General features: G+C 36.8%; 1 protein-coding gene across 1 annotated transcript in view; it reads left to right on the top strand.

The window, feature by feature from the left end:
- The window catches only part of NPAS3 (neuronal PAS domain protein 3), a 612926-nt gene that overhangs the window by 183625 nt on the left and 414521 nt on the right, over positions 1–14780 (top strand). Inside the window, exon 2 of the mRNA XM_055793646.1 lies at positions 1172–1416. Within this exon, the coding sequence (XP_055649621.1) occupies positions 1172–1416 (245 nt within the window). The remainder of the gene's footprint in view (positions 1–1171; positions 1417–14780) is intronic.

The raw sequence follows: 14780 nt of genomic DNA, 5'->3' as shown, positions 1-14780 counted from the left end.
GCTGCAACTTCATCAAATTAATAAGTAAACAAATGAAGCAAAGGGATTTGTGATGAATAAGAATAATTTCTACTCACCTTACACTGATTGGTAGACACCCACCCTCAGCATCAGCACCAAACACTATGCACTGAGACAGAGGTCTGGTCAAGCTTATCATATCCTGAGTTGAATGCTCTGTCTCAAAAAAAAAAAAAAAATATCTGTTCTTTGTATTATCTACACATTGACTCCTAATCTTTCGGGAAGTATTGTACATTTCTTTGTCCCAAACCATGCAACAAAAAAAGTTAGTTAAAAAAAAAAAGTGCATTCAGCAGTTTTACACATATTAAACAAATAGGCCAGGAAGTAAAATCCAAGTTACCTTTAGGTGTTGTGTATGGGTGGTAGCAAGTGATGCAATAGGACTAAATGAATGTCTTTGGATTTCCACCTGTTCAGTGTAATGCAGGAGGTCCTTTCTGTCCAAAAAGTTGTCAGGCTGGCATGTATGTGGTAGTGAATTACAATCAGACATGTGAAGCACATAACTGTGTTAACTGCTTGCTTCCCCCGCTGACAAAGGTTGCTGTTCCCACAGCAGGGACAGCTGAACCACTCAAAAAGAGCAGCTTAATGAAATCCAGGAAGGTTTACATCATTTCACCAGACTTAAACTTCTGTGGCTAAGAGGTCACTGTACAACCTGTTTGGTCATCTTGGCTGCACCGCAACCCCTGCCAGAGGTAGCACACACTTCAGTCATCTACTTTTAACCTTCTTTTCCCAAGAGTCAGAGTTTGGCACAAATTTAGACAAAATTGGGTACAATGAGTCAGGAGAAGCAATGACATCTAGGCAGATAAACTCCACATACACAGCATTCTTGGGAATCTTTTCTTGCAGCTGGCAGCAGAGAAAGGAAGGGCAGGCTAAAAAGAAGGTGGCTGAAATGAGTTAGGAGCAGTCAATATGTTGGCTACCACTGAAACTCAAATATTATCATTAGTTTTAATCATTCAAAGACTGGAGTACCATTAAATATATCCTGAAGTCTGTACATCCATACACAGCAGCATTTTGTAAATGTAGTAATTTGTACAGAAGACCAGCAGTGAAAAAGCAAATTGGTTAAATGTGACAGAACGCTAATATTGATGAATGTCCTACTTTGTTTATTTTCTTTCAGTTTACAAGCTTTGAGGAAGGAGAAATCCCGAGATGCTGCTCGCTCTCGCCGGGGAAAGGAGAATTTTGAATTCTATGAGTTGGCAAAGTTGTTGCCACTGCCTGCAGCCATTACCAGCCAGCTTGACAAGGCATCCATCATCCGACTTACAATTAGCTATCTGAAAATGAGGGACTTTGCTAATCAAGGTGATCCTCCGTGGAACTTGAGAATGGAAGGACCTCCACCTAATACATCAGTAAAAGGTATGGAATAATATGTTGTATAGTATCGAATATGGCAGCCTTTAGTAACCGCTAAATTGAAATTTTTACCATCATCCTTTCTTCTTTCCCTGCATATCAAATCCTTTAAAGGGATACAAATGTGGAAATCTGAGGTCTGCATGAGAAAGACACCATGTGAAGGTGAAATAAACCTCTTATTTATTTTTTTTATTTAACAAGGAACCTATTGATGTAATTATTACAGCTGTATATCTTCTGGGTGACATAGACTAAATTGTTTGAAGTTAGCCATTGCTTTGGTTTAGTGTTTTATATAAGGATGTGTTTGAGAGGAACATGGCATTATTTCTTGATTTGAGGATTCAATATCTTAATTCTCTGGCTAGACCTTAAAGGCAGAATCATGTATTCTGAAGTTTGAAAGCATCACATCAAAACATTTAAATCTTCATATTAGAGAACAGGATTTTATATATCGTCTTGTAATGTGTATAGAAATTATTTTGACTTCTCAGCCCGTAGGCATCTGTCAACATTTCAGCCAAAATAGACTGTTTTCAATATTAAACACCCTCTTTTCATGCTCAAACAAGCAGTTGGGCAGGAAAATCAATGTTTTAGACATGAGTTGCCACAGAAGTCAGGTAACAGAGGAATCGGTTGTTTTAGAGGCTATGTGCATGTTGGTCCTATGTAGTGTTTCCAAGGACTTCTGTAAACTGGTCATTTTTTTGTAATTTTTTTTATTTTTACTCATGTTACTTATGTAGATGAGTGTGATCTTGCTGTCTGATAAGTATTGTAAAATAGAGAGCAAGCTGCGTTAACAGCAAGAACTCAAAGTTACCATAACCTGGGAATTTTGGTTGTCCTGGCTTTGACAGCACAGAAAACTACGCTGTTTTATTTTAGCTACTGATCTCACATTTTGGAGGAAACATAGTTTGGAAAGAGGCATATGAGATTTGTGCACTTCAGTTTTTTTCCTACACATGATGAAACTTAAACTCAGTCTACACTAAACTGAAAAGACTGTATATAGCATGAGGCAAAAGAAAAAGATACCTTTAAGGGTGAGGGGAGGAGGGAGAAATAGAATCTTATTTATCAGCCCACAGCTGCTGCTGAAAGTTTACTGGTATTGATGGTGCAAAGGCCTTTTACCTGCTCTTCCATTTAAAGGAAGTAATATTAGTTAAGGAAAGTTATAATTTTCAGTGGACAGAGATAGACATGGAGGGTAAAAGCAAAGGACTTTCAGGGTGATGATTTGGTAGCTGGACACATTTACGTCATTTCATATATTTCATTTATATTATCTGCCACATCATATATAATTTTCAGGGAGAAAAAAAAAAATAAAAAGTAGTAATTACATCATCCAGAGCATGAGTATAATGTGGTTCATCAGGCTTCTGATGTAATATGCAAAAGTTCCCCATTTTTTCAAGATGAGAGTTTATTCTCAGGCAATTTAACAGTGTTTCAAGGTGGATGTAAAGTGAACTGCTGTACAATCTGTGATCTGTCTGTTAAATAATTCCTCCCAAAATTCCTGTTGCTAACAGACATACAGTGCTTCTACAAGCTGTCCTGTATTATGGAAAGTCTGATCTCTGCAGATCTCTGTGTATGTTTTTGGAGTATCTGGCTGGTGGGGTTTTTTTGTTGTTTTGTTTTGTTTTGTTTTGTTTTTCATTAACCACTTGTGGAATATATACCTGAATATTCCTTTTTGGGCACAGATTCTAATGAAGAAAATAGTTTAGAGGGAGAACGAAACCTTATTCTTAGACAACATCATAAATACTCTGGCCTAGATTAACACGTTTCTCACTACAAAAAAAGCTAGGTAAACATTTAATGTCTTTCACCTTACCTGATAAAATAATCCTGCTTCTCCACTGATCTGGTGATATGGTTCCCATCCCTCTAGGCATAGGGGTTGTGGGGAGCTGGGGAAGGGGTTTTGTTTCCCCCCACCCCCCTGTTGAGTACTTAGCTTTATATTAAGTAGGATTGCATTATTTGTGTTCAGTATATCAAAATAATGCTTGAATAAACAGTGTTTCATTGTACAAGAGTTTCCCATAAGCAGGTTTAACTGTATAGTAGAGGTATATTTTATTACTTCACCAGTTCTCCTTACACTGAAACCTGTTAACACATTCTGATCAAACATTCATGAAATTACATCAAAATAAATTAATTTTCATTTATTAAGGTTGGGTTTTGCTGCTCTTGAAGAAGTTCATATGGAGAAACAAGCTCACATAAATAGCTTGCAGCTTCACATGAAGTATGGTTGATAATCCTACAATAAAACACTAGACCTTATACTTTGTGTGTGCCCGAGCAATCTTCTGGATAGACTTAAAGGTATTTGGAAAATTATATCAGAGGTATTTATGTTGCGTAGCCAACTGCTTCCCTGCCCCCCCCCCCCCCCCCCCCCCCGCCAAATGTGTTTGTTGGTCCTGCTTTTTTAATTGTAAATTTTCAAAGGTTAGTTTTACATTTGTCCCCCTGTACTATACAGCAATTTAATAATTTTATTTTAGTATTCCAGGAAGGTCCTTTTCTATGCCCTGTATTTATCACAGCTTTTCTTAAAAGTCTATAAAACCTGATGAGTTTGTTTTCTTATGCCTTACTGTGTAGCGATCACTACAAGTTGTTCTTGCAAATGAACAGTCATGTAACTCCATATAATATTTTCAGAGACAATTACTTCATGTAACTATCTTGAGCAGTTGGAAAGTAACAGATAGTTTTCTCCATTATTTTAGAAATATCTGTATTGTTAAAATACAGATCAAATCTACAATGAACATTATGCATTATTCAAGAAATGACCAGGCATTCTCAGCACTGTTTCAGCTAAATAACTGATGATTGTAACCTTTAAAGAAATCTCATTGTGGTGACTATTGGTAAATCATTTCTCCATTCATAGTAATCTTTATTTAGAGGCTATCTAGAAACCATTATATCTTTTATTAATCTTAAAAGCAATAGCCAATGATTTGACATTTGCTAAAAATGGATAAATTTTCCACCTTCTAATACAGCAGGCTTCAGTCAATTTTTATTCGTACATTGTCTAAGGCTTTCTTTATGTAGGAAGTATTAGTCCTTGTAAACAAATACGCACACAAGTTATAGCAGATGAATTTACAGATTACAGTTCTTAAAGACCAGGACATGATTCTCGTATGGCAGAAAATAATCAAAAAGTTATTTAGAGTCAGTAGAAATAAAATGGTTATTCTTTACATGCTATATACAATATGTTATGAATATCAGTACTATTCTGTTTCAGTCCCTCCAAAAGTCTTTGTTTGACTCCCAGTATTTAAGGGGTATGTTCTGAGGAGAACAGCAAATGAGCTGCTGATCAATGTTTTGCACCCAAAGGTGAGCTTTTTGAAAGTTCTGATCTGGTAATGGAAGCATTTTTATAGTCTATACTGTGTGCTCAGCCAGTAAGTGGTGCTTTCCATGGCATAGCCCCCTTGCGCGTTCTGATTGCCTGACCCATGCCAGACCCTTCTGAGGAGTGAGAACCTTCATATTTTGAAATATTTTCTCCAAATGATTGACTCCAAATTTCTTTATATTTTTAGCACAGACTGTTGTTGAAAGAGTTCAAAGATCATGCAGTTTTAATGTTTTTTTTCTGCTACTCCATTGGTGTTCTTACCAAGCCATATTTTCTTCCTTTTTCTTCAAATAAAGAGAGGAAGGGTGGGGAGCAGTATGAAGCACCGTGATGTTCTCTAGTGTGCTGAATGTGTTTGGCTGATGTAAAGTCATGGCATGTATTTGCTTTTTGGGCATCTTTGGGACACTGGCACTGGTGTGTGACCACTGTCACTATAAAAAGAAGGCTCATGACTCTGTCTTGAGCACCAGTCCCAGCATTTGCCATTAATGTTACTTTTGAAGCAGCAATTAAATCCAGTAGTCTGTGCCTAATTTTACAAACCCTTGTCCTGGAAATTTGCCATGATAGCATCAAAATAGTTATTAGATTTTCATTCCTTTTTTGTTGAAGTGAGGTGTTCATTTCTGTCTTTGGAGGTACAAACAAGTGTTTGTGCAAAGCCATGAGTCTAATTTCCTGCCAAGTGATGTTGCATATGGAAATTAGATTACCTAAAACAACTTCGGGCATGTCTTCTCTTTGTATGAAAAAAAAAAAGTGATGGTGGGATTATCCATAATCTCAAGGTATAAGTGAGTTTATCATGAGCTGCTTTTTTTTAAAAAAAGGGTTTTTTTAAGCCAAATCTTTACATTTTATGCTACATAAGTGTAATAACCTTACTTATGTTCTGCTGTAGTAGAACAGGTGAATGAGAGATTCTAGCTGAGGAGTGAAAAGGACTTTGGTAAATAGTACTGATTGACTGGTAGATTGTGTGAAGAATGTCACTTTTAGTTTAGCCATCTGTACTCTTAGTGTTACATGTTCTCCCATTAGGTAGTTTTACACATCTGTGTTCTGGAATTAATATATATCAGTATAAAAAGAAATCAGATGCTGTCAAAAGTGTTTGTGGTGAACTCAAGTTTTTCTTGTCCAAATTGTTCTTGTCCAATGTAACTAAATATGCCTCTGACACGTTGCTTGCAATAAAAGCATCCAATGTTACTTCAGTTCTGCTGTGGTAATGACAAAAAAAAAAAAAAAGAAGAAGACGTTGTTTTGGTAATCACAGAAGAAAAAATTAAACTTTAACACAAAATGACACCTGTTGCCTTTAAACTTGCATATTTTCCAAAGGATCCATTCTCAACATAAACAAAGCATGTAAGCGTAGGCTGAAAATGAAGTCTTATTGTATTATGGAACTTGGTGCTGAGGAAGTAAGTCCAGAGCTTTGAATTCTCTGGGAAAGAAAATAAGCGATAATGATAATTGGAAAGTATGGTAATTGTTATCCCAAATATCAAGTGAGGTTACTTTCATTAAGTATCTTTTTCTGATAATTTTTATGCTGGATATGTATGCATTTTTTAGAGATAAATAAATGGTTCTCTTCTGAATGTTCTCATTGTGGAAACCCTTAGATAACATTACCTGTTGTTAACCTTTCATATTTTAAACTGATAGTTGTCTTCAGAGCAGGAGAGGCAAGATAGTACAAGCTTTTCTCTGCCGAACCACCCAGGCCTTCTGCTAAGACCAGTCTTTGCTTCTGAACCGCCACACAATTCTATCTGAGGGAAACCCTCTATAGGGGCAAAGAAATAAGAATTACTTTCTTCCTCAGTGTTTGTGGCCGAAGACATTGGTTTTCACTGTTAGACATGAAAAGGTGCATGAGATGAAAACAACATGGCGCAGGTGAATTGGCAGTATTGCTTGTTATGGAAAGGTTCTCCGGATCTGGCCATCCCGCTTGGTGTGGAACATCTGCCCTTGTGCTGGACAATTCTAGGTAGCCCCGTAATTTATTTCTCCCTGTCTTGTAGGTGTTTTTCTTATGAGAATCTGATTCTTGTTTATGTGTAGGCCACTATAAAGTGCTCTGTGTGCCAGTATCAAACACTGATTGTAAACATAATGTCTATCCATTGTAAACCTGTTTATGTGGCCATAGGGGCAGTGCAGCCATAGGAGCAGGTAGCTTAGTCATCAACCTATTACACAGGGTAAAGGAAAAAGCGATTAGGTGTGGTTTGAATGTAGGAAAGGAGTGCTGGAAATTTCAGACAGACAGTGGTAAAACATTAATGTTCTTTGTGAGGATTATTGATGGTTTTCTAGTATGAAAGATGTGGAAGCCAAAATGAGGTAGCTCTGTTTGAATCTCATTGTGATAGATAAGATGAATTGAATACTGGACTCAGAGTTGGTGGTTGCCTAGTGACAAGTGATCATGACCTGATTGCTTTCAATCTCTGCAAATGGAGGAGGGTGCCAACCAATATACTCAGTGCTTTTGAGGGACTAATTGACTAATGGAGAAACTTATGTGTGAAATTGATTGTGAGGAAAAATGTTGATGGAAAAATTAGAATAAATGTTGACTAGAACTCAAATTATGAAACTGCCATCTTCTGTGCACCTTAAAATTATAAAACTGCATCCTTTTTTAGAATGGAAGTGAAATCAAGTATTTGAAAAAAGATGTATGTATTTATGTAAAACTTTGGGAATAAAAGGGAAATACATAACGGTTAGGATAAACTAGACTCTCTTAGGTGCAGGAAGTTTACAAAGACAAGCAGATAAATTAAGTAAAAATCTACCAGGATTAGAAAACTGAAAGAAAAAAATTGGTTTATTTGTATTAGAAATGGGAAAAATTCTGGCAACAATATAGGCTCATTAGCAGTAAGGTACGGTAAAACTTGTGGTTGTAGCAAAGGCAGGGGAGCTTGATACAGGTTTCTTCAAGTGCTTGTCTGTGCAGAATCCATTCTGCCGGCCTTTATAGCTCAGGTTACTGTTACGGCAGCGTTCAGGGAGCATATGCAATCATAGTCATCAACAATATAAAAACTTGGGGAGGAGAATTCTGCTGCCAGAATTTATAGTTTGGTGGACTTGGCAGTGTTAGATTTACAGTTGGACTCAATGATATTAAAGGTCTTTGCCAAACTAAATGATCATATGATTCTATATCATATGTCTTAATCAAAATGGGATTATTATAGCTTGTTGTGGATTTTGTTGTCTTGCTCAATCCTCCTTGTTTCTCTCTCAAGCTTCCCATGCAAAAGTATTCTGCTTCTGGAATTCAAATGCTGGAGTCCCAAGCGATAGGCTCCAAGAACTGCCTGCTGTGTGTTTGAGTTGTACCCGTACATGATGAATGCTATCTCTATCTTTTCTGCTGGGGAAACTAGGAATCTTTCTTTAGTGTCTGAATCAAACTTTAAAAGTACTTGAAAAACAAAAGAGTATAATTCTTAGATGTGCCAGAAAAAGCAGATCTTACCAACAGAGCAGGGAAACCCCTGACATCACAGTAATACACACTGGCCTTGCTCCACAGCAGTCATCACAGTTGCGTGTTGCTTTGGTAGGTTACCCGCCATGGTATAAGCAAGGGACTCTGAAACTCTTGGGCATCATCATCGTGAATCCCAGCTTGCTGTGTTTCTCAGATATTCCAGAACTGTTGAATAAATTGTGCGCGTTCTTCAGACAAGGATTGGGTTACCTCTGATATCAGCCTGATACAGTTTGCAGCATCACCCATTCTTTGCAGTGGTGGTGGTGTGGCGGTTGCGGTACTGAGCTGTCTTAGCGTCAGAGTAGTTGCAGGCAAAATATTGGGAAAATTCCTGCAATAAAGGGATAAAGGTAAGATCGTGTATTTTTTCAGCAAACATGGGTAAAGGGACAATAATTCTTATAAAACAAACACAGCTTAATTCTCTGAAATTGCAAGTCCAGTTAACCAGGATATGCTTTTTATACTGAAGTATTTGTAAGGCATTTGACTTACTAGTGCATAAGAATTATGATTTTAAAATACTGGAAGAATATTGTATTGGCAGAACCAAGTGAAACACATTAACTTTATAACTGATTGATCTTGGAAAGTAAATTGAAGTGAAAAGTACTATTAGGAAAGAGTTTCTGTGGTTTCCTGCAGAAAGCACTCTGGGCATGATCTTCAATGAACTGGCAATAAACACGGCACAAGTGCTGATTTCAAATTTGCAAACTGCAATGATGTTTGGATGATAAACAATGATCTATGCCGCTCAATAAAGCAAACCTAAAATGTGTTTATTTCAGTATAATGAAATGAAAAATATTATTAAATTTTTATAATGATTATAATATTCATATTTATATTTGCTGTCCTAAACTCCAAGCTACAGGTTGTTCCCAAGTAGTTAATTTTGTTACAAGACTTCGAAAGGTTTTGGTTTTCTTGAGATGCAGAACAGGAACAACGGGAAAACATCTCAAGTTCAGCTCTCCTTTTTTGCATGAACAAAGGCATAAAAAGAACCTACCTGATCCTTCCAGTTCTGCTAGCAGAAATGATAGAATGATTTAGTTTCCTATGGTGCTTTATTTGTCTCGTAAAAAGTTCTATCCATCACTTCTGTGGAGACACACAACATTTACTATTGGTAAAAAATTAATACTCTTTCTAAAATGTTGTCAATCAGATGTCAGTCCCTGGAAGAGTTGTTTATTGCTAGAACTCCACACCTTGCATCTTAACAATTAGCTAGGAAAACAACCAGACAGGAAGTGTTTTAAAGAGCAAGGAAATAGAACAGGCGGCTTGCATGACTTTGCTCTCATTCCCAGCCACTACTGTATTTCCATTCTATTACACTGCATTTCACCTTCCTTTTTCTCTTCTTGGGCTGTTACATTGACTTGGTCGTTTTTGCATTTTCATTATGTTCTTTTAATACAGTGTATTTTTCTTAACCATTCTTTGTTTTTGAGTTTTTAGCTGGAACACTGAATATGGATAATGTCTTCCTCCTGTATGCGGCTTCCAGTGTTGACTCTCTCTTTTTTGTAGTCCTGCATTTTCTTCTATATGTTTGCATTCTTAATGCAGTCTTGGTAATGAGGGCAACCTGGAGAAGAATATTAATATTTAAAAGAAACCCTAAATAGTTTTAAACTTTTCAATTCATTCTATCTTCCTTCGATGGGCCTGCCTTTCTGTGCACAATAATCCTGTGTCATTCAAAATCCACCCCCGAGTTGAGAACATACCTTCCTCATTCCAGCTGAAAGATGGTGGGTGTCGTCATTATAATTCATGGTTGAGAACATTGATGATATTGGCTAGCAGGTTTTAGCAACAGCACAGGCTTCAGACTTGCAGAGGTAAATATGTCAGGAGGAGAATAGTGTCAACAGTTGTAATGTCTCCAACCTTGGCAAGGATGGTAAAAAACATCAGGGAAAACTTTCAAATCCAAACCAAGCTAACTTCTTGTCATTATATAATGATACGGATTTTTATCCAGTAGAAGTTTCCATGTAAAAGTCAGTGTCACAAAAATCCAGTTTTCCAAAGCTCTTAATAAAATGTTTCCATATGATTTTTACATGCATGTCTTATGTTGCATGCATTAGCTCCAGGTGGTCTTTTTTAGAAGCATGAATATCTTAAATTGTATGTGCAGTCTACACAACTTTTTCAAATAATGCACATGATGGGGTTAGCCAATTACAGATGTGCAATAAGTCCGGTGTGCCAAAAGTGCTTGTTCTGCTTTTTGCTTTTAGTAATCAGAAACAGACAAAAAGTAATCGCTGCTGTAGTTTTTGATATGTAAAATGAAAAAGGTCTGTTGCTATCTGTAGATTGCAATATCTGATAGAGCTTTTGTTTGTCTTTATATTTGTCCTTTTCTGAACAGAATAAAAGTGTCTGTGCTGAAAAGCATTTTGGACACAAGCTAAAGCTTAATACTGTAGTGCTCCAGTTTGCAACTGAAAGTGGTTGAGGAATTGGATCTTGTGGTTGGATTTAACAGTTTCAGTATAGTTATCATACCTGAGTCTCCTCAGCTGAGCAGGGAATGTAAGGACATGCTCCAAGTCCTGCTAAATTCAATAGAGCTTAGCCTTTGTTTCTTCTGTTAATTTAGTTTATTGGTTTTCTGGGTCATCTGAACTTTTATCATATATCTCCAGTTGAATGGTTGCCTCTTTTAGACCTCGTTAAGTTCATTGTGGAGATAATAAATACATCTGTATGAAGAGCTAAAGAAACAAATTAACAAGCTGATAATTAATATAGCAGAGACCTTAAAAAAAAAAACCCAACAAAAAGAACCAAAACACCAAAACCCACACACAACAAAAAAAAACCCAGACACAGGTAGTCATGTCCTTATTAGTATGTAGACATGAGGGAATAAAGCAGTGTAAATGAATGGAATTTCATAATATTTGTTTCACCAAAAGTAACATCCCTTTATATCACAAGTAAAAAAAAATATTTTGTCTGAAGTGAAAGAACATGCACAAACCTTTTTTTTTTTTTTATGAAAAGAGTAAATCTATATTTCCCATCTCATATGTTTGCAGTTATATATTTATTAGTATTTTCCAAAGTGGCTGTCTCAGTATTTGGAGTAAATAGTAGTCAGAGCCCTGAAAGTTAAGTTTGAAGTATATGGATTTAATAATAATTCTTGTTTTTCTGTAATAGTTACATTGGATACCTGTGGTCAACACAGCAAGATTTAGATGTTGAAGGTAGACCCAGCAATTTTAAAAACCAAAGTGCCGTGATTTTATATCTATATAATATGCAAGTATAAACACAGTCTGACCAAAGTTTGACCACAATATCAACGCAGCTTAATTTCTGCAACTTCTCTTTGAAGCCAGAGGAAGGAAATCGAGTTTCCACCAAATCCCTATGCTCTTGTGGTCTCCCATTTCAATCAGGGATATAAAGTAGAATACAATGAATCCATAGTAAAGACTTTCCCAGGACATTAGAGAGATCAGTAAAACTGTTTTCATTAGCTGTCTGTAATTAAAGAGCACCCTTCATAGAGAGCTTACAATTTAGAGAATGTGTAAGCCCCTATATCTATCCAAGATTGCAAGCAAAATAAGTACCTCCACAGAGTTGGGGACTTAGGTGTTGTTTTAAAATATCGAGCTCCCTTAAGACACGTCTTTTCTGTTTATTTGCTAGCTTTTAAACCAAGGTGGATATTTTTATTTTCAATTTCAAAGATTTTAGACGTACTGCGATTTCTGTTTCTAAAGAAGGAAGGAAAGAAAGGCAAATCCCTATGTAACTACTTAACTCCAGTTGCACCACAGTCATCCTTATAAATGGAGCCGTTAGAAAATGCTTACCTTAATTTCAGTGCTTGAGCACATCACTCCTTATAATTCTTACTCGCTGAGTTAGCCAGGTGCATCTGCACAAGCATGTGTGTGTTGTCACTCTGCGTTCTACTTCTGTCATATAAAAATTGGTTTTGCTTTGCTTTGCGTGGGGTGATACCACATGCAAGTACGAAATTCCGTGTCTTATTTCATGATCTGGAAACTCAGTAAATGCATATTAAAAATTGGAAAAGGGAGAGGGAAAAATATTTTTGTTCACATTTTCATACACATAGGCAATTCCCAAACATTACATATAGCAAGCAGAATAATGTCAGCATTACTTCAGATTTCATAGAGAACCACAGGTGTGTAAAGGTTTAGGAAGAATCAGGAGCTGGGTTTTTTTGTTTGCTTTTTGAAGTATATATCACATTTCCACCACTATCAGAGCAACTCTACATTTATATGTCCCCTTTCAAATGTGAATTGCTGTGTATGCTAGCTGTTTCTCAGCCTCTTGATGAAGCAGAACAGTGCTGATAATGCTAATAGAGAAATTGAGGCATATACAGATTTAGGGCTAGCTTTTCAAAAGAGTACAGCACCTCAACTGGGGCCAGATTTCAAAAGATCTCTGATCCTATTCAGCAACAAAATAAATAGCCAGATTTTCAAAAGATTTCATCACTTTGGTAATCTGATCATAAGAAGCAGCTGTTAAGCACATTTGCAAAGCCAGCCAGGAGTGTCTTGTTCAATATCACGTGAGAAGTGTGTGGCAGAGCAGGGAATAGAGCCCTCTTCCCGTGTCCCAGGACTAGGAGTCCAGTTCTTAAGAAATAACACTATCTTCATGTCCTTTGCACGAATACTGTGTTTAATGAGATTTTCATTAGGAAATTTAACCCATGTCTGTGAGGAGACAGTTTGCAGAATAACATTAAGATTTACACTCAGAAATATTGTTAATCCATTTAATATTGAACCTCTATGTTATATTGCTTTCATTAGTATCTCTTGTAGAAATAAGAAGTCCCTTCAGTATTTTTTAAAGGTCTCATAGTCCATTGCCATTTTTTTAAGTGTCACAAGAAAAAAAAATAGAGTAACTAGGTATTAAAAAAAACAAACAACCTACAGAAGCCTGGAGCAAGTATATGCTATGGAAAGTCTAGGTGTGATTTTGCTGTGGGCTTCCACCTCATACCACATTCTGAGGGCATATTGTTTATTTTTGTTTACATTTTAAATGTTTCTTTCTGTCCCTTCCTAGAGATGAAGAAATATGGTATTTTCTTTTTCTGAAGATAAATACTTTTGTTATTTAATACTTTAGCACACTATTTTCTCTTTATCCTTATATGTCAGGCTGTTTCTGCTTATTTTGTGTATAAATGCTTTTACTTACTCTTCTTGTCCTGCTCTCTGTAGTTTCTATCTCTGTGCTCTTTCTTTTCTCTGCTATTCTTTTGCTCCACCATACTATCCTGAAAGCTTAAAGGGCAATTTCCCCCCCACCCTCAATATTGCTAAGGACCTGAGAGGAAAATTAGCAGCTCACCTAACCTCACCATACATTTTGTTTTTGTTGCTTTCTCCAAAAGCCTCATGGAGGCTGTTGATTCTCCAACAACCTCATTAAACATAAAGGAACTGTATTCTTCATACAGACAGCTATGTTGAGAGGCCATATGGCAGCCTTGAGACGAAAAGCTCCAACATTTTACGAGGTCTACATATTGAGTCACCCATCACTAGCTTGGAGTCATCTCAGCAGATGTTCCTTGGGTTAGAGGCATTAGGCAAAGCCAGTGCTCAAACAGCTTTCCAATGTGTGCTTACTGGCAGTTTTGACGTAATTTGGTCTCCAGCAGTGATGATGCCAGACAGTTAACTTGGCATGGGATGATCTTTGAAGATGCCCATATCTGTCCTGAAAGAGTTCTTATTTCACCTACCGAACAGGAAGGTGAATTTTGGAGACAGTCTCCATTCAGTCTGGACTGAACTGCACATGAAGGATGGATACGATGGCCATGAGATGACTGGTCCTTGAAGTGCAGAGCACTTGCAGAACTGTTTTGTTGAGGTACAGTGTTGAGCAGTTGTGATAAGCACCCAGTCTGACTTCTTGCAGACCCCAGACGGAGAACCGCATCCAGTATTTTCTGCATCTGTTTGAGATACAGGTTTATCTCTTTGGAAAGTATCTAATGCTGATGTAAAGCATTTAAATGATAAAGAATCAACTACATCCCTGGGCAGATTGTTCCAATGCTTAATTACTGTCACAGTGAAAAAACTGTACCTCATTTGTAGTCTTATTTCAGCTTACAAACACTGGATCTTGTTATGCCTTTTTCACTAGATTAATGAGCTGCCTACTGTCAGAAATCTCTTCCACATGTAGGTATTGTGATCCTCTTAACCTTCTTTTCAGTAACTAAATAAATTGAGCTTTCTTAGCCTTTCACTATAGGGAATGACTTTCACGAGTCTAATCATTCTTGTAGCTCTTACCTGAGTCCTATCCAATTTCCTAACATATTTTCAAGAATGAAGGAAATCACAGCTGAAC

The sequence above is a fragment of the Falco peregrinus genome, chromosome 1, assembly GCF_023634155.1.
Source record: "Falco peregrinus isolate bFalPer1 chromosome 1, bFalPer1.pri, whole genome shotgun sequence".
NCBI classification, from domain to species: domain Eukaryota; kingdom Metazoa; phylum Chordata; class Aves; order Falconiformes; family Falconidae; genus Falco; species Falco peregrinus.
The sequence above is the reverse complement of the archived record's forward strand: the minus strand, read 5'-3'. Positions and strand labels throughout refer to the sequence as shown.